At 38.4% G+C, this 22,812-nt stretch overlaps 2 protein-coding genes across 4 annotated transcripts in view; one reads left to right on the top strand and one right to left on the bottom strand.

Annotated features, from left to right (window-relative positions):
- The window catches only part of CCDC146 (coiled-coil domain containing 146), a 116,953-nt gene that overhangs the window by 20,511 nt on the left and 73,630 nt on the right, over positions 1–22,812 (top strand). The gene's annotated exons all lie outside the window — the stretch shown is intronic.
- On the bottom strand, positions 14,131–21,034 carry FGL2 (fibrinogen like 2). The gene is made up of 2 exons (XM_019451268.2): positions 20,288–21,034; positions 14,131–17,807 (listed from the first exon to the last, which is right to left on the bottom strand). The coding sequence occupies exons 1-2, from the start codon at positions 20,901–20,903 to the stop codon at positions 17,101–17,103; spliced, it is 1,323 nt and encodes a 440-aa protein (XP_019306813.2). The 5' UTR covers positions 20,904–21,034; the 3' UTR covers positions 14,131–17,100.

The raw sequence follows: 22,812 nt of genomic DNA on the forward strand, positions 1-22,812 counted from the left end.
AAGGAGACACTGAATCAAGGCAGGGGCAGTGGGGAAAAGGACAGAATATATATAGGAGAGATATTAAGGAAGTAGAAAATGCTGGACTTAGTGTCTAAATAGATGGGGGAAGTAGAGTGAGAAAGAAGAAAAAGTCTGAACTGATGCTTGGATTTCCGATTTAGGAAAGTGGCTGGAATATGACATTCTAAGTGACAGAAAATTCAGAAGAAACAGGCCTGAAAGGAATGCCCAATATGTGGGTCATGAACTTCCCAGGGAAGTCCTTGGGCTGGATATCTAGACAGAACAGGTTCTCAATTGTATTCAGATTGCCTTCTGAAAAAATTGCACATTACTTTTTATGTATATTTAATGGCACCTTTTACCATGGCCATCATTTAATTCCCTAGTCACATGTTCAAAAGATACTTTCTCATTTGTTATACATTTTGTTCTCCTAAGACTCGTAACAGATTAAATAAGCCTAGGAATTTTTAATAAAGAAGTTTCAAGTAGTTACTGAAAACATTGGTGATTTTCTGATGCTACCAAAGCTTCCTTCATTTTCTAGGCTTGACCCCCTATCGGTACTAAGGAGTTTCCTGAGATAATCTGTAATGAAATTTAAAATTTTTTCACGAATGAAAATGATCCCTATTTCTTTCATACATGAATTAATCAAGTAACTGCTTACAAAGATGAAAACATAAGATCCCCACACTCAAGGAACTTAGTCAACATAGTTTTAAGTGTGTAATTTAATTCTCATAGGGATTCTATAAGGAATAGGAATTTTAAGATATTATTTTTATCTTAAAGTTCTAAAAACATTGACACTTGCTGGGTTGCACAACCAGACAGATGCAGAACCGCAGAAGGAACGCTATCTCCTGTGTCCTACCTTAGCGCACATCTCATCTGATGACATTCTTCACTTGACATTCATACATTTAAACACTACTCTTTTAGGATTTTACAAATTGACTTTTCAAGTAAACTGTATATTAAAAGAAAAAATAAAGATAAATATTTAATGTTCTATTTAAATATTTCTCCTTAGCTTCCTTCTTCTTTTCTTAGTTATCACACTTTATTAATAGCTGTACACAGAGGATATGCATTAAAAAAAAAACTACTAAATTTCTTTTTTAAATCTTTCTACAAGTCTTGCTATTGTTGGCCTCTGTTCACTTTTCCTTTAGATATCCAGGCAGCCTTGCAAGAATAATTTTTCAAGATCTTTTTTTGGCTGTCAAGAAACTTTAAACAGACTGATAATTTATTAAATAATACAGATAGGTTCATGTTTCCCATAAAGTTTTTGGTTTTTGTTTTAGTCTGACAGTCAGGTGGAAATTTTAAAATCTTTCCAGTATGGAAAAAGACTTTGGGAGGTGCCTGGAATGCACTTAAACATTTGGGATATTGACATGGCTAATACCTATTTACAAAGATTAAAGGTTTATATGAGGATCGTAAGAATACAAGCCATATTCCACTTTGCAAAGTAGATTAACACCCTTAAATTCAATCAGCAAAATCATACACTGCAGGAGTCCAGGGACACAGAAAAGAAAGTTCCATGTTAGGGGATCCTTATACTTGGCACTTTTATTAATTTTTTTATTAAAATTTTTTAATGTGTACTTTACTTTTGAGAGAGAGAGACAGAGTGTGAGCGGGTGAGGGGCAGAGAGAGAGGGAGACACAGAATCAGAAGCAGACTCCAGACTCTAAGCTGTCAGCACAGAGACCGACGCAGGGCTCGAACCCACCAAATGCAAAATCATGACCTGAGCTGAAGTCGGACGTTTAACCAACCAAGCCACCCAGGTGCCCCATCCTTGGCACTTTTAAAAATGAAAAACATGAAGATTGATTCTGGCCAGGAATCTGAGGTATTGTTGGAAAACTCTGCCATCTGAACAGGCTGTGATCAGTAGCAAGTGAGAGTCAGAAAAGAGTTGAAAATCGGGGACAAAAAAAAATTGGTAGCTCCTCTGCCTCCTTTTGGAGATTATTTTCCTTTACTCATTCTAAAAATCTTTACTGAGCATGGAGCACAGGCTAGACTTAGGGCTGGGAACCAGAGAAAAATGCCACAGCGGCCTTGCCCCAAGCAGCTCATCTGACCCTTCATCTGTGTGGTTAATTGTCCTTAATTTCCCTTTCTCTTTTTTGATTCTTTTACAGACATAATGAGGACCTAGCTTGTGTATGTGTGCCTGCTTGTGTTTATTTTTCATTATATGTTTAATAAAATTTGAATTACCTCTGTATTTTTCTTTGATTCTTTAGCTAAACTGTTGTAGCAAAGCGATTAAATATTAGAAATAATAATCTATATTCAGATGCTTGTTTTTTTAGTTGTCACTGCAAATGGATGTTGCTTTCTATTTTTTTAATATATTTATGTATTTTTGAGAGAGAGAGAGAGAGAGAGAGAGAGAGAGAGAGAGAGAGAGAGTGCACAAGCAAGGGAGGGACAGGGAGAGAGGGAGACACAGAATCTGAAGCAGGCTCCTGGCTCTGAGCTGTCAGCACAGAGCCCGATGCGGGGCTCGAACTCATGAACCGTGAGGTCATGACCTGAACCAAAGTCAGACACTTAACTGACTGAGCCACCCAGGTGCCCCAGATGTTGCTTTTTAAAATAAGGATTAGGAAGAAATACTTAATGGTATAGTTTTCTCCTTTGAGAAAGTTCTTGGGAGATAAAGTAAGTTGGCTTTTGAAAGCTTGTCGCTCTCAGTAGAGAATGTGCATCTTGTGAAACAGTACCTTCAGAAACCCAAGAACTATTTGAATATACATTTGACTTTGAACAACATGGGGATCAGGGGTGCCAATCCTCCTGCACAGTTGAAAATCTACATATAGCTTGGCTCCCCCAAAATTTAACTACTAATAGCCTACTGCTGGCCTTACTAATGACATAGTTGATGAACACATATTTTGCATTATATGTATTATACACTGTATTCTTACAATAAAATAAATTAGAGAAAAAGAGTGTTATTAAGAAAATCATAAGGAAGAGAAAATACATTATAAGCACCTTACTGCGTTTATTGAAAAACTCCATGTGTAAGTGGACCCACGCAGTTCAAACTGATATTACTGCATGTGACAGGATTTCTTTCCATTTTAAGACTCAATAATATTCCATTGTATGTATATACCACATTTTGTGTATCCATTCATCTGTCTATGGACACTTGGGTGATTTCCACCTCTTGGCTATTGTGAATAATGTTGCTATCAACAGGTGTACAAATATCTCTTCAAGATCCTTGCTTTCAATTCTTTTGAAGATATACCTACAAGTAGGATTGCCAGATCACGAATCCTGTGTTTTCTGATCTTGTTATCATTGCTAAAGTGCTCTCCATAGAGGCTGTAATAATTTATATTTCCAGAAACAATAAATGAATGTGTCTTTACTCACACCAGCACTGTGTGCTATCTAACTTTTTGATCTTTGTCACTCTGGGGCTGTCCCTAGTTATTTGGTACTTGGCATGGGGCAGGGGTAGGAGTGTGGGGGTGTAGTGATAAGGGAAAGTGTATAGTGGCCTGAATGTGAGAACCTAATAAGGAGCCAGTTGAGAGTGTGGACTCTGGATTGGCTGGTTTGCATTTGAAAGTATACCTCTGGAAGGAGGATTCCTCTCAAAGTCGGGGAGGGGGACAATAAGGGAGGCAGGAGGCCAAGGCAAGGTGACTCAGGCATATTATCAGGTTGTCTAGAACAAGGTGTATCCGGCCAGCATAGTCACATAGTACAAATGTCAAAGCGGCAACTCTACAAAAGCTAGAAGCATGGATACTACAAAGACCCATTTGTACTTCTTTTTTTGTGAATTCTATTCACATTTTCTTTCCATTTTTCTATTGTGTAGTTTTTTTTTCTTATAGATTCATAGAAACTCTTTATACATTTAGAAAACAGGCCTTTGTGTGTAATATGCATTGCAAAAGGCTTTCAGTTTGTTGGGTTTCTTTTGAGTTAGCTTAAGGTGGTTTTTCTTTATGTAGAAATGTATTTATTTGGGCGGGAATTTATTTCTTAATGTGCTTTTCTTTTACAGCTTCAAATTCCATGTCATACTTTAAGAAGACCTTTGTTACTCTGAGATGATAAATTTGTTTCCTGTGTTTTCTCCTAGCATGTTGATAGTTGGAGTCATCATATTTTAACCTTTGTTCCATTGGGCATTTATGGTGCCGTAAGGGCAAACAGAAAGGAGATGCCAGCAGCACGCTTAGAATCTAATGCCACGTCCAATGCCTTCTGAGGCAAAAGTTCTTTACATATCCCCAGCCCATCCATACCCAGCGGACGCAAACAGGTGCACCAGGGTGCATCAGAGATACGAAACGAGGAGGTATAAGAATTACCTGACATCAAACCTCAGATTAAATGAATAGAGACTAGGGGCGTGTGGGTGGCTCAGTTGGTTAAGTGTCTGCCTTCGGCTCAGGTCATGATCTCATGGTTCCTGAGTTTGAGCCCTGCATCGGGCTAGTTGCTGTCAGTGCAGAGCCTATTTTGGATGCTCTGCCTCCCTCTCTTTCTCTGCCCCTTCCCTGCTGGTTCTCTCTCTCTCTCTCTCAAAAATAAATAAAAACATTTTTTTAAAAATTAAAAAAAAGAGAGACTATGCCATCTGAAAAGACTATGTCTAAGAATCAACAGGCTCAAAATATCTTAAATCTTAATGGCTTGGAAAAGAAAATCTCTGATCGGTGAGGGTGGGGGAATGGTTCCATAAAAATGGGTCTTTGTTCTACGTGTGCATGTCCTAGCCATGCAACCTTGAGCAATTCAATCTGGTTCTCTGAGTCTCATTTTACACTAATAGTACATTTCTCAGCATATTAGCCTTCAGGGGTACCTCAGTGTCTACCCTGGTGGTAGACAGTTTTTTAAGCTGCTTCTGTCACTCGTTTCTAGTGGAAACCTTACACAGAAGCACACTATGTAAAGCAGATTTGGATGTAGGGATGCAGAGGGGAAGGATGCAGAGGGGAAGGTCCCCTTCACATCTCCTGTCACCACCGGCATCACTGGGGAAACCCCATGCTCTGTACAGATAGTTTGTGAGCTGAATAAAACTGAGCTCTCTCCCACCTTAAAATCCATCTCAGCACAGCCTAAAGGAAACACAGATCTGCCTCCAGAAAGCCTTGGAAAGCACTCTGATTGTACGGAACGCTCCTTGGAGAACAGAGGAGAGAGTTCCACGGCATGTCATGCAGCAAAACCTCCTAAAATTCCTCGTCACAGCACATGCCTCTCCCACACGCCTCTAAGCCCCTCTTTAAAAACTTCCCTAGAAATTGTTTCCCTACACGCAAGCTGTTTTTTTTTTTTTTTCCCTCCCTATCTCCACCCATCCTCTCCTTGATATCTTTGGTCATTTCATTATTTTGTAAAACAGTCTTCAGGGTTCCTTCTAATTTTCCTTCTCACCCCGTATCCCATTATCACCTCACAGACTCAGGCACAGAACTGAGCAATCAGGAGGTGGCAGGGGAGATAGTAGGTACTGTACTTAAATTTGAATTTTTCCTTCCCTTAGATTTTCTTGCCTAAGATTAAGTGTCACCTCCTTGACCATACAGGAAAATTCCTTTACAGTCTCCACCATTCCTTTCTTCTTTTTGTTATTGTCCCCGGTCACAGACTCCATGCTCCAGCCAAGTTAGACACATGATTGTTTTCTGAACTAGCTCCTGATTTTCCAACCTGCTGATTGATGCCTTTACTCATCCCATACCCAGCCCAGAAGTGGTCTCCTTCACATTTCTGGGCTTCATTGTTCTCATCTTTCAAGGAAAGCTCAGGTCCTATCTTTATCTTCAAGCATCCCTCTTCCTGACAAAGTGTCATCACTTTTGCTGCTGTCAGTTCCCTGGATAGTGCCTGTACCTTATCCCACTTACTATTTTCTTCCCTGTGTTTTAAACTAGTAGCCTTAGGAACATTGAAAGCAGGAAGCCTTTGCTGTTTGTCTTGATATTCCTAGCAAACTCTTAATTAGCTTACCATCTTGCGTGTAGCCAAGTCATCTTCAAAGAATGAATATTCATAGTAACTAGTTAGAGCCTTCTACTAAAAAAACCCCACAAAACACACACACACACACACACACACACACACACACACACACACACACTACTGAATCACTATTTTACAAAGCAAACTTAAAGAGGAAATGTCTTCCAACTTTCTGAATGCATTGAACCACATCGAGTCTACCTAAAACTTCAGAGATTTAAATGTCTAAAGTTAGAAATACCATGCCAGGTTGGAATCGTCATGCATCTATATGAATTTTATTTTTGCTGGCTGAGCCCCCAAACAGATATGTAGTGGGGAGGCAATGATTTTCAAATATTTTTTTGAAAACAAACCTGTCCTTTAAGTGAAATTTAAGGTGGACCCCCAAGATATGAAATTAAATCAGAACTATTTACTAGGCGAGCAGTGTTCCATACATCACACACTCTCCTGGCTTCTTCCTACCCTTGCTTTTTTTGGCATTCATGAACTATGTCTGCAGAACCTTAGGGACACAGTTTGAGAAGCTCTACTCTAGTTGTTCAACATGTTAAACACCAACTCCGTATTCATCATACAAATGTCAGTCTTCCTGTCCATCTTGCATAGCTACCCATGCTATGAGAGCCTCTGTAGATTTGCAATCGTTGACTTGATCAGATAAAGAGAAAATTTTTACTTGAATATAGAACAGAAATAGAAAGTCACCATCACTAACACCATTCATTCGTAAGTGATGTTTACATTTTTAAAGAATTATTTTATGTAACAAATGAAAATAAGAACTTTGGCATTTACATGAGAGATCTTTTGGCTTCCAAAGAACTTACAAAGTGCTTTGTACTTAAGCAGAATGTTTTCATCAGTGAATTCTGCCATGTAACCATGGAAGTAAAATAGTGTTTGGAGAGCATAGAATATTTGTTTGGCCTTTTCTGTCAGAGTTGTTATAAATTCTGACTTCGCTGCAGGAAGAAAATAAATTTTAACTGCTAGGTTAAGTAGGGACATTAACACCCTTGAAAATGTATTAATTTTTAAAATATCTCCTGTCACCAGAATATTATGTAATTGTGTTGTTAAGATACAAAAAAAATATGCCTCACCTTAAATTGAGATTTAATTGGAATCATTTTCCACTTGAAAAATTCACATAGAAAGTCAGAGCAGGGGTGATACTGAAATTTACTTATGAGTGTACTTTACCATGGAATCACCATAGGTAATTTGTCATGCAAAATTAGCCCATTTCATGAGAAATATACCAAGAAAGCCAGGAAAGCTGAAAATGGGTAATGGTCTACAGATGATCAACAAGTTTTAGGGAACAGAGGTTGGTTTAATTGTTGGGCTTTTTTTTTCAGGGAAGACTTTAGTTAAGTGTAAAACATTTCCTCCCTATTGCAACATTACTCACAGCAGAGAAAACATTGGAAATGCTCCAAGGAAAGTGTCCAGCACAAGACTGGCACTCAGCATATGACAGCTGCTTATCATTATTAGAATTCAGAAGGAAGAATCTCTAAACAAAAATTTTAAAAGGTTACTTAATTAACTGGTAAAAATTTGATACTACAGTTACTGAATGGGAAATAAATGTAAGCAGTTTCGTGGACCCGTCTTTGGATAAACTTGTACATGAGCACAAACTATTTGCTTCTTGCAGGAAATGAGAAAGCCAATTTCCAGAGATAGAAACTGAATGAGTTTTCAAATTCTGCATGATTCCCAAATAAGATGAACCTTTGTATAAGGCCTTTTGTAAGAGAGAAGCAATTTGTCTTAAATGGCATCATCCTTAATTACTTGAGAAAACTTTGAATGCTAGAGATTAGACTCAGATTTTGAGAGTTTATATAATTACTATTTAGAAAAAGTCTCATTCAAAATACTTTGATAAACATATAGCATCATGCTATACACATAGTAGGCAAATAATAAATATTTCTATTAAAATAATAAACATGAATGTAATATCAAGTATTTTAAGAGGCTAAGACAAAAAGGCTACTTATTTTTAAATATGATTTTTTTGGAAGAATTTATATCCTGAGAGGTATAGTGTGGGTTTCCTTCTGAAAATTGCTAATAAAATAATGCAGATCTTTTTGAGATACCTTGTGATGTCTAGGAAGATGCTGATCACAAGTTAGCTAGATCATAGTTTTCGTTTTGGTTTACCCCTGGGACTTTAGGTGAGCAAAAGTGCCGAGGCAGAATTGAATATGGACATGGGAACAGCAGGCTGCTGACCTGACAGCAGTTGTCAAAGAGTAAAAGGAGCAAAGGAGAAGGAGCCAGGCTATGGGCTTGTGGAGGAAAAGAGAGACAGGAAAGAAATATTCCAGTTCAAGGAATAACAGCAGCATGAATCCATAGAATTTGTTACAGGGGATTTAAAGAAAACTATCTGAAGTTCTTTTATATCAGTCTATTTTATTTTTTTAAGTTTATTTATTTATTTTGAGAGAGCTCAAGCGAGAGCAGGGGAGGGGAAGAGAAAGAGGGAGACAGAAAGAATCCCAAGCAGGCTCTGTACTGTCAGTGCAGAGCCTGATGTGAGGCTCAAACTGATGAACTGTGAGATCATGACCTGAGCTGAAATCAAGAGTCAGATGCTTAACTGAATGAGCCACCCAGGCGTCCCAATGTCAGTCTGTTTTAAATAGCATTGTTCAGGGGTGCCTGGGTGGCTCAGTCATTTAAGCGTCCGACTTCAGCTCAGGTCATGATCTCACGGTTTGTGGGTTCAAGCCCCGTGTCAGGCTCTGTGCTGACTGCTCAGAGCCTGCAGCCTGCTTCAGATTCTGTCTCTGGCTCTCTCTGCCCCTCCCCCACTTGTGCTCTGTCTCTCTGTCTCTAAAATAAACATTAAAAAAATTAAAATAAATAAATAAATAAATAGCATTGTTCAAAATATGGTAGCTATTGGCTCATGGTGATTTTTTTTTTTTTTGTATTGACTTTTGACTCTATGAGCTGCATATCTAATTTATTTCAGTGGGCAGGTTTCCTTGCATATTATAGCATGTGTTACAAATAGCATACATAAGCCTGCATGTGTATCATACATGTTTATCAGTGTGTATATGTGTGCAAACACACACAAGGGGAACCTACCCATATACAGAGGACTACACCCATTTCCAGCTTGACCCAACATTAAGTAAAAATTGCCTGTCAGATTCATTTATAGCCATTCTAGTGTTAACACTTTGAAAGCCATTAGAAACAGAAGATTTTGGTTATTGCTAACTGGGATAACTTTTGGAAAATGTTTTTGAAAGAAACAAGCCTTGACATCATTAATGTCTCTAAACTAAAGAGTAAGGATACCTGGGTGGCTCAGTCAGTTAAGTGTCTGACTTCGGCTCAGGTCATGATCTCACGATTCATGGGCTTCGGGCCCCGCATCAGGCTCTGTGCTGACAGCTCAGAGCCTGGAGCCTGCTTTGGATTCTGTGTCTCCCTCTCTTTTTTGCCCCTCCTCTGCTCATGCTCTGCCCCTCTCTCTCTCAAAAGTAAATAATGAAAAAACAATCATTACACTGTTAACAAAGAACATTTTTGGTCTGTGGCCTAGTTCATAATTCTCTTGCGATATATATATATATATATATATATATATATATATATATATACACACACACACACACACACATAAACACACCGTATCCTACATCACAGCATTCCAACTTCACAAGGTGCTGTGTCCCAGAAGATGCAGTATCTGAGACTTCAATAGGTGACCCTCCTCCCTTCTCTGTGAAGTGACAGCCTAAGTCACAAGCAATGATTTATAGAATACCATTTACAGAATACAGTACTCGCTTATAAGACATGTAGTAATTTGGGGCATATGGGTAGCTCAGTCAGTTAAGCATCTGACTCTTGATTTCAGCTCAAGTTATGATCTCACAGTTTGTGCCTTTGAGCCCCGCGTCGGGCTCTGTGCTGACAGTGCAGAGCCTGCTTGGGACTCTGTCTCTCTCCCAATCTCTCTGCCCCTCCCTTGCTCTCTCTCTCTCTCTCTCTCTCTCTCTCTCTCAAAATAAATAAATAAACATTAAAAAAAGACATTTAGTTTCTCAACAAAATACTGTTGCTGACAGAAGCAAGAAAAAGCACATCTAAATCTAAAATAATCTAGAGAAAGTTGTGATTCCAGTGGGAATAAATCTCTGCCCTCTCCATAAGGCAGCAGCCCTGTGACCTCTGAAAATGACCTAGTTTCAGGGTGGGCAGGGTGGGGGGAATGCAGCTGTGCTGGTTCCTCCTTATCTCCAACTTTTCTTCTGTGAGAGTCTTTGCTCCATGTACACTTACTAGGTTATCTCATTGAGGCCCATGGATGCCTTACCATCTACATTCTCGTATTTCTAAATATAGACCTGCATTTCTGAACCCTAGATGTGTTCTCCGTACATCATGCTCTCAAAATGCCATCCGCTGGGATGGATTATCGATCTCTGAGCTTAGAATGTTCAAAACTGCTGATCACCACCCCTCACCCCACGCCAGCTACCAGACATGCTCTCCCTGCAGCCTTCCCCACCTCAGTGAACAGCAGCTCCGTCCCTCACAGTTGCTCAGGCCAAAGTCCTGTCGTTTTCTGTGATCCCTCTGATCTTTTCACCATCCACCCCCCACCCTCTCTCACCGCCCCCCCCCGCCCCCGCCCCCACCGATCTCTGGTCAGCAAATTCTGTCAGCTTTGCCTGCAGGACTTACTTCCCTGCAACCACCGTGGTGCACATCTCTCTCCAAGATCATTGCAAACACTGTCAGATGACTGTTCGTGATTCAGTCGTATTCTCCACTTAACAACCAGAGTGGCCCTTTTCAACGTTTTTTATTTATTTTTTTTGGGACAGAGAGAGACAGAGCATGAACGGGGGAGGGGCAGAGAGAGAGGGAGACACAGAATCGGAAACAGGCTCCAGGCTCCGAGCCATCAGCCCAGAGCCTGACGCGGGGCTCGAACTCACGGACCGCGAGATCGTGACCTGGCTGAAGTCGGACGCTTAACCGACTGCGCCACCCAGGCGCCCCCAGAGTGGCCCTTTTCAAAGTGGGTGAGATCATGTACCTCCTCTGGTCAAAACCCTTAGGGCTTTTACCTATGTGGAGGAAAAGGCAAAATTCTTACCATGACTTTTAAGGTCTAGATGGTCTGACAGCTGCCACGACACCCCAGCTCCCCAGCTCCTCTGGTCTCATCTTCCAACCCCCCTCTGTCTTAGACTGTCTGCTTTTCCTACACTGGCCTCCTGGCGGAACCTAAAACAGGCCAAGCACCTTTGCACCTGATGCTCCTTTGGCCTGGATATCTTCTCCCAGCCATCTGTCTGGCACATTCTCTCATATCTTTAAGACTGTTCAAATGTCACCTCTTCAGGGAGGTCTCCCCAATCTGCCTATGTAAAATAGAATCCTTCCTCTCATACTCCTTATATCCCTTATCCTGTTTAATTTTTATGGCATTTTAATATATTGTTTATTTATTCATCTCCTCTGATAAGATATAAACTCCCTGACTACAGGGTTTTTGGTAACTGATGTATCTCTGACATCCTAAAACACATGGTATCCACTCAGTAAATGCTTTTTTGAATGAATTACACCTGAATCCACTTCAACATTTCTATCTCCACAAGGCTTTACGTTCCAAGACATTTCTGGCTTTTTAGTTAGCGTGAGCTGCTGTCGAAACTAGGTTTTCGTTAACTAATCAAATGAACTATTAGAAGCAAACACCTCTGCTCAAGCTAGCCCACAGAATCCAGAACTTCTGGTAAATATACCCATATCAATAGATCCGGTCTCATCTGAAATTCTGTTTTTTGCTTCCTTAGTCAAGCAACCTCAAAATCTGTCCCCACATGTATTCCCCAGCTTTCTGCTGATAAAAATTCACAAATTTGTATAAAGGCTTCTCCTCCAATTTGACGTCATAATTTACATGACAGCATGCCCTGATTACAGGTCTGGAGAGGCTGAGGAGTGGGATGAAGGAGCCTCACGGAGAATAAGATCTCTCCCTCAGAAGAGAAAGCAACACTCTTGCAACAGGATGAGCCTCCTCAGTGTGGGGAGAGGGGCCACTTCAAGGAGCAAAGGTGGCTCATCACATTTGGGAATTCAGGGGAGTGAGTTCTCCAAGTATACCCAATTTCCCTCATTTCTATTCTCACTTCCAACTATTCCCAATCAGTAAACAAAAGAAACCTGGCATAAATACGATTCAGTAGACATTGCATTTTGGCAAGACACAGGATGAAATTAGTTGGGATTCAGCCAACTCTCTTGTCACCTCTGGGGAGAGGGAGGAGATTGGAATTAAAGGTGGTCTAGAAAGGGGTCTTTAGTCTCATTGTAATTTTTTTAAATTAAACCATTCATGAATTTGGTATGATTAAAATTAATTTCAAAATTATAATATGGTATAAGAAGTATGAAAAAAACACTTTTTTTCTTTAGGAACACGGGTAGAACAATCACGGTGTGTTCTGGTACTGTCATGTGTGGTATGGACACAGAGGCACGGTCCCAGAACCCCTTCTAAATTAGAGGTTTGCCAGTGTATGTATGTATCCAGTCTATAGTATATCTGATCCTCTCTTGAGCCAACTTTCCCCCTGGCTTCAACCACTTCTCGCCTGTGTTCACAATCTCCCAAATCCTCAGATTTGACAGTATCTGCTCCTTCCCCAGTTATAACTCCAGCTTCCTCAGACTACAGCTCTCTTTGGTAACATATTTATGAACCACTTTGAATAACAACACTGTCACAAATTGGCTTTACATCCTAGCCAAACAGATTGATTTCAAGGTAGAACCCAGACAATTGTTGAATAATGTACATATAATAAGGAATATATAGGATGGTATAGGACCAAAGAAGAGGGGTACCAACCCCCTCCTAATGTTACCAGAACAGAATGCCCAAAAGAGGTAACTATTTAGGAGAAGGGAGAGGAGGATGGGGAGAAGGTGATACCTATATATATTCTAGGTGCTTCGTATGTTATCCTCTCAATAACTCTATTGGGCAGATTCTACTGTTATCCATTTAAAAATTTTGTTTATTAAATGTTTTTACTTATTTTAGAGAGAGAGAGAGAGAGAGAGAGAGAGAGAGAGAACAGTGGGGGAGGGGCAGAGAGAGAGGGAGATGCAGAATCTGAAGCAGGCTCCAGGCTCCAAGCTGTCAGCACAGAACTCAACACGGGGCTCAAACTCACCAACTGGGAGATCATGACCTGAGCCGAGGTCAGATGCTTAACAACGGACTGAGCCACACAGGTTCCCCTACTGTTATCATTTTATAACTGAAAGAACCAAAGGACTGTGAGATTAAGTGCCCCGACTGTTATCCATTTTATAACTGAAAGAACCAAAGGACTGTGAGATTAAGTGACTGTGTTTGTGATCCCACAGCTTGCAGATGGTAGAGCTGAAATTCAAACCTAACAAGTCCAGCTTCTGAGTCCCTGCTCTAGATCACAAGCAGTAAGAAGACAAAACTCTGGTAGAGGATGGCCTTCTATCTAGACCAAGGGAACAGTATACACAGAATAATGAAAACTTCAGGGAATGTGGGGATTGTGCAAGAACAGGGGGTTTATTTGCTGGATTTATCATATAGGAAATGAGCAGTTGTTGGAAGGTTTTAAGCAGGGCAATAATATGATAACAACTGTATTTTTAAATAGTCTCTCTGACAGTGAAATGGAGGGTGGAAACTGGATGCATGGGTTACTCTGAGAAAGCATTTGCATTATCCAAAGGAGTTGATGAGGGCTGAGCCAGCAGGAATGTTAATGATGGAAAAAGATGGAGCTAAATGCTGCAAAACAAAACGGAAACTTTTGTATTTCAAAGGTGTCAACAGTATGCTGGAGGGAAGTGAGATAATGGTCTTCCTGTTAATGAAATAGAACTCATTAAAGTCTTCAAAAAGAGTCAAAGGTAAAGTCTAGTTAGGTGAACATTATGCAACTTTTCAGACAAGAGTAAATATATAAATATAATTTTACTAACAATATTTAATGTTTCCATATTGCAGAAATAAATAGATGTGAAGATTAAATCTTTTATTTTATAGGGTGGTTAAAAGACATGAGACATAAACTTATTTATACATAAAAGAAAAGAAGAACTCTAAATAAAAGCTTATCATGATGACATTACCCATCACTTTTACTTTTAAAACCTTTCCCTGGGTAGCCACTCAAAAATAAGACCAGCAAATTTTGTTACTAGAGTATGTTTTATACTTTGTATATTTAAGCTCTTTATTGGACAGATGTGTCATTCATTCATTTGAAGCATTACTGCCTATAGGAAAAATTTGATTTTTCTTCTTAGCAATGAGTGGATCAGTTTCACTTGGAATTTCTTTTTTTTTTTTAAGGACTTCTATTTTCACTTATATATTCTTTTTTTTTTTTTTAAGGTTTATGTATTTTTGAGAGAGAGAGAGAGCACAAGCAGGGGAGGGGCAGAGACAGAAAGGGAGACACAGAATCCAAAGCAGGTTCCAGGCTCTGAGCTGTCAGCACAGAGCCCGACACAGGGCTTGAACTCACAGACCAGGAGATCATGACCTGAGCGGAAGTCAGAGGCTCAACCGACTGAGCCACCGAGGTGCCCCTCAGTTGGAATTTCTAAGGACTAGTTTTAGTCAACATTTTCAAAGAATGATAAAGTTTAGAAATAAAGTCTTATTAAGATAACAAATATTAGCCTTTAAAATGGAACCAATTTGTTAATAATCAATCCACATTTGTGAACATTAGCACATATTAGTGAATAACTATGTTAAAGCAAAACGCTCTTTCAGATATAATCTATTTCCATCAACATGTTAAAGATTAGCAAAGCATAAAATATATTTTATAAATGACATGAAATGATAAAGTATAAAATACATTTTATAAATGACATGAAATGATTTCAAGAAGGAATTTCTATGTCACAGAATTTTTTATTGGAAAAGTGTCATAAAAGTATAATAGAAATAAAATTTGATCCTTTGAAATAAGTGGAAAGATAAAAGGCAGCTTTTGAGTATTTACATGGATTAATGGATTATTTGGCAAATCTTCTGAAATGATAATCTCATTCCCATTATATCAGTGGATACTCGCTTTATGAGCTATTTTTCTTTAGAACTGTATTTTGCGAAGAGTCCGTATATTTTCCTTTTTTCAGTGTGAGAAATAGAAGTTTGAGAGGATCAGATCCTGCTTCATGAGTCCATTTTTGATCATGGGAATTGACTTAAACTTATGCATATATCAACAATTACATATAGTAAATGAAAATTCTATGTGAAATAAATACATTGTATAAAATAAAAATCTTCTTAATCTTTTTTTAAAAAAACAAAAAAGAATAAAAGTGTAAATCAGTTACATTTACATCTGTTATACTATTGAGTAGATATGAAGCTTTTGAAATGTACCATGATATTTTGTATTTTGGCTGTCACAATTCTCTTTGCATTTCTCTTGCCTTAATACTTTAATAGTATTCATAATAACTTAATTTTCATCATGTGTACCTGAAAACTTTGTATGTCATATATTTTTAAGAGTATCTTGCTTCTTTTTGGTTAGAATTTTCTATAAAGGGCAATATTTGAAAAGTTACTTTGTTTCCTAAAGCTACTATCCTTAATTATTTTCAAATTATGAGTAAAGTTGCATCTTTTTGAGTATATTTTGAGTTACTGTGGTAGAAACAAACTAGAAATTAAAGATTGAATACATTTCTATGACTCACATACACTATAGTGTATTGTTTCAAATTTTATTCTAGAGTATATTTTAAATGTTCAACAGAATACCACTGTTCTCTCTGAAATGATCCCTTTTTTACAATGATTAAATTTAACACACTATTTTTTTAATAATCTGTAAAAAATGGTCTGCACTCCAGAATTAGTGAATTATAAAAGCTTCATATATTTTAGTTTGGTTAAAAAAAATAAACACCTGTATTTAAATTTTCTGATAAGAATATAAGCAATACACCAGTTAGGGTTAAGATATACATAATATTTGAACTACTATTCTATATATATCAAAATACATATGTCTTATAAAACTTAGCTTTCTATGAAGTGAATCACTTAATGAAAATATTGCTTTGGATATAAATGCTTTGGCCCTCAGAGTAATCTAGTCTATAAATAAATGCTTCATTCCCCACCCACACCTACCCTTCCAAAAGAAAGCTTACCAGTAGTCATGCACAGTAATGAGCAATCTTAAATTAAAAACTGTTGTGCAATCAAAGCAAAGGAAGCTAATTTTTATAGTAAAGCAGTTTTAACCATCCAACACCTAAAGAGTTATCAACTGTGAATTAATAACCTTTAAATCATGGTCTTTAAGGTTGAATTAATTTTCTGAATGCTTTTAGGAGTGACATTATGCTACCACCAAAATATTTTAAATGACAAATATTTTACATTTCACAAATAGTACATGAACAGGTTTAATTACATGTATTTCCCTTTGTCTGGGAGCTAAAATGCTGTAGGGTCTTCCTGACCCAAAAGAAATGCCATAAATCGAGAAGGTTTATCTCAGAATGAGGATTAAGGTATTTAGAGACATAAAGAGCCAATAACTGACTATAGCCTGAAAAAAAGGTATTTAAATCACAATCAAAATACAGATTACTTGTGTAAAAATCCAGCCTGCTAAAGAAACAATGATTTCATAATTATAGCAAGTAACATAAGTAAATAGAAAATCTTTCAATTAATAGAAATTAAGGGAATCATAAATCTAATGTGTAATTCTCAACACTCCCAATTGCTTTGCAAATATTCATCTGGATAACAGTATAACAGCAACAAAAGACGCCTATAAAATGTGTGCTTTTTCAGCTTTATTTCAAATGCTGTGTAGCATAAGAACCTATTCCTAGAGATAAATTTTTAGTCATAGTAAAGGAGTATAAAACATATTCCAAAGTGCTCAAGGAATTAATTGCCCTATTAGGTAATAAATACCCAGAGGAATGAGTTTAGTGATTTATGGCTTAAAGTGCTTGGGTCTCAGCATCATTTTAGCCTCTTTGAAGGAGGACTTGTAGCCACCAGGGTGTGCCTCAGTTATACCAGGCCAGGTGCCCCAGAAAATCCCATTACGGACACCTCTATATTTTTGGTGATAATATTTGCCATTTAAGTTTGCAGAAAGACATGCATCAAACCACCAGCCTGAACTGTAATAGAGCCCACAGTTCCCAGAGGGGTACCGATCATTGTCTCTATCTGGGGTGGTGAAATACTTCAGATCATGGTTGTAATGTTTACTGAAATGTAAGGCATCTCCAGCTGTGCCGTTATAATTACCGATGTGCAAACGGTATTTGAGAAACTCGTTGGCCACGTAAAATTGATCATACAAGGCATAGAGTTTGACACCATTAAAGTCTTCAAGATCAATTCTTAGAATCATTTCTTTACTTTTGGTCAAAAGATGAATTTTATCGTTCCCCAGCCAAAATTCTCTTCTGAGGTTCCCAAAGCCTACTTTGTAGTCTTGCCATGTTCTGGTGAAGTTGGTACTTCCATCGAGACGTGCCTGCAGCACTGTCCAGCCTCCCCCCATGGTCTCCATGTCACAATAAACTTCGAAGCTACTATTTTTGGGATCCGGTGTGACTCTGTAGGTCTCACTGCTTCTTTTGCCTATTGTGTAGTAGTCAGAGCAATCTTTATATATTAGATGTTGAACTGAAGGGGGAAGAAGAGAAAGACATTGGATTTTGTTACTAAAAATGATGCATATGAAGAATTCTTTATATGTACAAAAGCAGTTTGATAATTTAGTCAGTGGTGTTCATGAAACCTTGCTCTGCAAAATTTACTTGAACCTGTTTAGCAAATGTTTATTAAAGCCTCAGAATAAGAACTTGGTGCTATAAAGCAGACAAGGCTCTCCAACATACTCTTGGTTGGTAATAATAGTAACAATGTTCACAAAAAACAACAACGAAGTCAATGAAATAGTTTTGGTAATTTAGTAATACTTAGTGAGTGCTACTTATGTGTTCTAGGCATTCTGCCAAAGACTTGATAACATTTTCACACTTAGTCTGCACGTTGACCTTATGATGTAGGTATTATTTCCAGTCTGCAGGTGAGGATACTTAGTTAGGGTCAAAGAGAACCAGTGGCTTGGTCAACTTCACAGAAGCATTAAGTGGTAGAGCCAAGGCACGTACTGAGATCTGGCTGGCTGTAAAGCTTGTTCTTGTAACTACTGCATTCCTTGGTCCTAAAGGTCAGATGCTTCCAACCCTTCTAGAACTGCATTCCATGTTTACAGAAGAAGCAGAGTTTCTATTTCCTTTCACCTAACGGGGCTGATATCCTCTTCTGCCAGAACGTTTTATAGGATATGTTCCAAATTATGTATTAAAATTCTAATGTACAGACTTGATCATAAATTCATATTTATTTTACTTTCTTGACAACTAAATTAAGAAGCTCAAGTAAAAAAAAGATTTTTTTTCAATAATATACCAATATCCTTTTTTTAATGCTTCCACGCATACGTTTGCAAACTTTTCTCTTTCCAATATTTTATTTAAATTCAAGTTAGTTAATGTATAGTGTAGTTTTGTTTTCTGCAGAATTTAGTGAGTCATCGCTTACACACAACACCCAGTGCTCATCACAACATGTACCCTCCTTAATGCCCAGTACTCATTTAGCCCATCTCCCCACCTCCCCTCCAGCAACCCTCAGTTTGTTCTCTGCAGTTAAGAGAGAACTTATGGTTTGCCTCCCTCTCTCTTTTTGCCTTATTTTATTTTTCCTTCCCTTCCCCTATGTTCATCTGTTTGTTGCTTAAATTCTACATATAAGTGAGATCATATGGTATTTGTCTTTATTTGACTAACTTATTTCACTTAGCATCATACTCTCTATACCAACATTCTTATTCTGAATTTATTATCTGGAACGTATTTAGCCAGGGTTTCACATGTTTGGTTTCTAGAAAAGAACAACAGGTGGTTATGTTCAGGATGGTTCTATAGGAATCAAATACAGGTATTTACTCTTAGATAATTTTTATAAGGATTTGGGCCAGATAAAGTAAGTTACTACTCAAAACAAAATCTGTTCATGTGTATTTAGAACTCAAAGTATTTCAACATTTCCCCTAAACTCTTAGTATAAAAATAGACGGTAGAATTTTGTTCATATCATTACAAGCTGCCATGCAGCAGCAAATCTAGTGTGCACCCAGGGATGTCACCTAAGATGTGAACTTCTGCCTTGCCATTCAGGGTATGTTCAGATACGGGCTGGCAGGAGTATTAGCAACAGTGGTCCTTGAAAGCCCCACCTTCAGATCCCTAGCAGATTCCTTGGGGATGGAGCACACATGAGGTGTTTGTTCCAAATGAATGTGATCTCCATCCCAGGCACCATATCCCTTCAACCTTACATGCATGGTAAGTGGAGGTCCTAATGCAGAGATGGCTTTCCAAAGTGTAACAAGACCATCAGCAGCAGTGAATCAGGTGGAAAGCCAGCACTTGGAGGAACCAGTGCCACAGCTAGAAGTTTGTGGGCACAGTAGGTAACTAAGTTTGTGGTCTTCTGTCATGCCAAAACTCTCCCCTTAAAATGTTTTTGTGCCACTCAAAGCAAAAAGTTTTGCACACACATGAAGCCATATAGCTGCTTTTATTCCATTTATAAAATCTCCTGTTTTCACTAGATATTTGGGATTATGATTGGCAGATAAGTTAAAATCTTGCAAAGGTTTCCTGTGGCCACATGAGAGGAGTAGTCAGCCAACCACAGGAAACTGACTTCCAATGAACACAGCTGGAAATACTGCCTTATCTGTGTTGTCTTCAAACACTTCAATGAGGAGATATGAGAAGTGAAATGCAGTAAAATATTAAGAAATAATATCTCTCTACTTTGGTTTGTGTGTAGCTCTGGCATTAACAAACAAGATCTTTGAAATTGAAAGTGCTTTCTAATGGATACTGAATTATGATTTTTGTAATTAATTCTTGTTTCTGTGGTCACATTTGCAAAGATATTAGTTTTTCCTGTACTACCTTGATGAATAAAAGGCTTAATTTCTTTCATCTGTCCTTTGTCTAACTTCTTTGCAAAAGTTAATGATTATAGATCCTGTCTAGCTATATAATATTCATGAACAGATGGTAAGAAGACATTATACATACCTGGACGTGACTGTATTTCTTCTTGATTGGGACACTTAGATGAACACTTGCCATCCAAACTATTGACCACAAATGTTAGATTTGCCACTTTGCTGTCAACATAATTTTCTATGTTGTTCATATTTACAAGGTTGAGCTTCTCCAGGCGACCCTGAAGCACATCGATCTCCTCCTTTGCATTCTTTAGGTCAGAGGACAGCTTGTTAACCTCACTCTCTAATTCTCGAACTCTGTTGTCATTGGCTTCTCCTAGCGCTCCTGGGCTAGGTAACAGCCGTCCATTTCTGCCCGGGTCTCGGCTGTCGTCAGCTTGCAGTTTGCAGTCTTGGCAAGATTTCTTGAGGCTATTTACCATTTCCTTGAGGTTCTGGACTTCCTTGAACACCTCCTCGATCCTGCCGAACTGCTTCGGGAGCTGAATGGTCAGTGGCGGCAGGCTCACCTGGTAGGGGCATTCGCTCCCCTCCTCGCATTTCCCTCTGCTTTCTAGTCTCACCGGGCAGGCATCCTTGGCCATTTCATCTTTAATTTCCTCCGTTTCATTGTTCGCCACAACCAAAACGCCATAAGCCGCAAGGACAGCCGAGCTCAGCCCCCACCAGTTGGCTAGCTTCATCGTTGCTCGGCGGCGGCGGTGGCCCTCACCCCAGCGGGGACGCGTGCGGGCCGGCGCTGTTTTAATAGCCGCAGCTGCCTGCCTGAGTCAGGTTTTCTGTGTTCTCAGAAAAGGGCGGGAGCGCTTGCATCACCAGTTTCAGAATCACAGAGGAAGAGGAGACTGTCCTCTTTACACGCAGCTTGCCAAAACCTGTTATTTATTCTCAAAATAATACGCATCAGAATTACTGTGGTTGCCTGGGTGTACAGATTCCTCAAGTTTCACTTTTACCATTTAGTTTATGAAGCACCAGAAAAATCTTGGATTTCAAAATAATTATGCTTGAAATAAATTGTACTTAATGCCCCTGGAAAAACTAGCTTTTAAAGATAAAAAAAAAAAAATTAATGTGCTAGTTACCCAGACTGAAGAACAGAAAGTTTACAAAAATGGAAATGGTCTTTTTTTCCTTTGTAGAATGGGGTGAGTCATCGGGGATTCTGTATATTCTTCATGTTGGAGTTTCAGGTGAAATGTTAAGCACTTAAATTTTTTTGTTAATATGGCAAAAAGTGCAGCTTTCAGACTCATGCCATGCACTTTTGTTTCATCTATTTGAAAAACAGAAGAAAACTGGTAGAAAGGGGTTACTTTCTATTCCTTTGGCTGTAGCCTAGCGTAGTAGAAATGTCTACATGACAAAAGGTACATCATTGCCTTTCATCAAAACCAGCAGCCTCCTGCTTTCCTTCACCACGTTTGTGATTATATTCTACAGTTGCCCACATGTGAATCTTTGAACTTTTCTTGGCTCTGTTCAGATTCTCCCTCTGTCCCCGGCATCTCTGCCTCCTCTTCCCACTGACAACCATGCCTCTGTGCTCTGTTCCTCCCACGGTGGGTTCCTCCACCTGGTCTCTATGCCACTTGCTCTAGCACTGCCCTGCCCACTTGTCAGACTTATGCCTTTTCAGACTTTCCTTGGTTTAAACCTTTTATCAATTTTCAACCTTTTCTCCTCAGAGGCTGAGGGGCAGGAAGGAGGGAACAGTTTCAATGGGAGAAACCACCTTCTTTTTAGTTGTTTTGCATACTGGCATCTCATATAAGGTTTCTTACTTTAAAAAGGATATTTTTTGCTTTAAAAATAATTTCAAAAATAACTGACATGGATAAAAATCTAGATTCTTTATTGTGTTTTAAGGCACTCTGTAATCTATCTCAGTTATTTCCTTAATTTGATTTCCTATGACTTTTCTATATATCCCCTTCATTCCAGCCAGATACCCTAGTCACCCTAACTCTTTATGTTCTCTAAATGTGTCAGGCTCACTTTACACTTTGGCGATTGTGTTTATTCCTGAATACTTGGAAGACATGGATTCTAGCCCTGGATCTACCTGCTCTTGAATATACAGATCATTAACTTCACTGAGGCTTGGTGCCTGTGCTGTGAAGGAGATATTTGGCTATTATTCCCTCATACAAGAATGATAGTTATAAAAACTTTGAGTGAAATGTTAAGGGAAAAGAATGCATTTAAGCATAACATTCTTTCCAGACAAATTTATCAAACATGTTTTACACACCTTATGCCTCATTTTCCTCCATCTTCTTCCAGGTTTTTAAAAAAATTAAGTTTGTTTTCTCTTCATTCCATTCAACATAGTCAAACCAATTTAGGCAAAATTTTTTTAACCTTCTGACTAAGAACATCTAATTAATCTCTTAATTTCATTTTTCTCTCCTCACCTGCTTTTAAGCTCTGACACTCCCATGTTGTGAGGGGAGAAATAAATGAATGAATAGATAATTTTAAAAGAAAGAGAATGATGATAATATAGATAATATATAAAAATATTTTATAAATTAGAAATATATAGGAATAATATTTAGTTTAAGGTACATTTTTTATAAATGCCCTTAT

Source organism: Panthera pardus, unplaced genomic scaffold, assembly GCF_024362965.1.
Source record: "Panthera pardus isolate Hobbes unplaced genomic scaffold, ASM2436296v1 HiC_scaffold_8, whole genome shotgun sequence".
Lineage (NCBI taxonomy): Eukaryota > Metazoa > Chordata > Mammalia > Carnivora > Felidae > Panthera > Panthera pardus.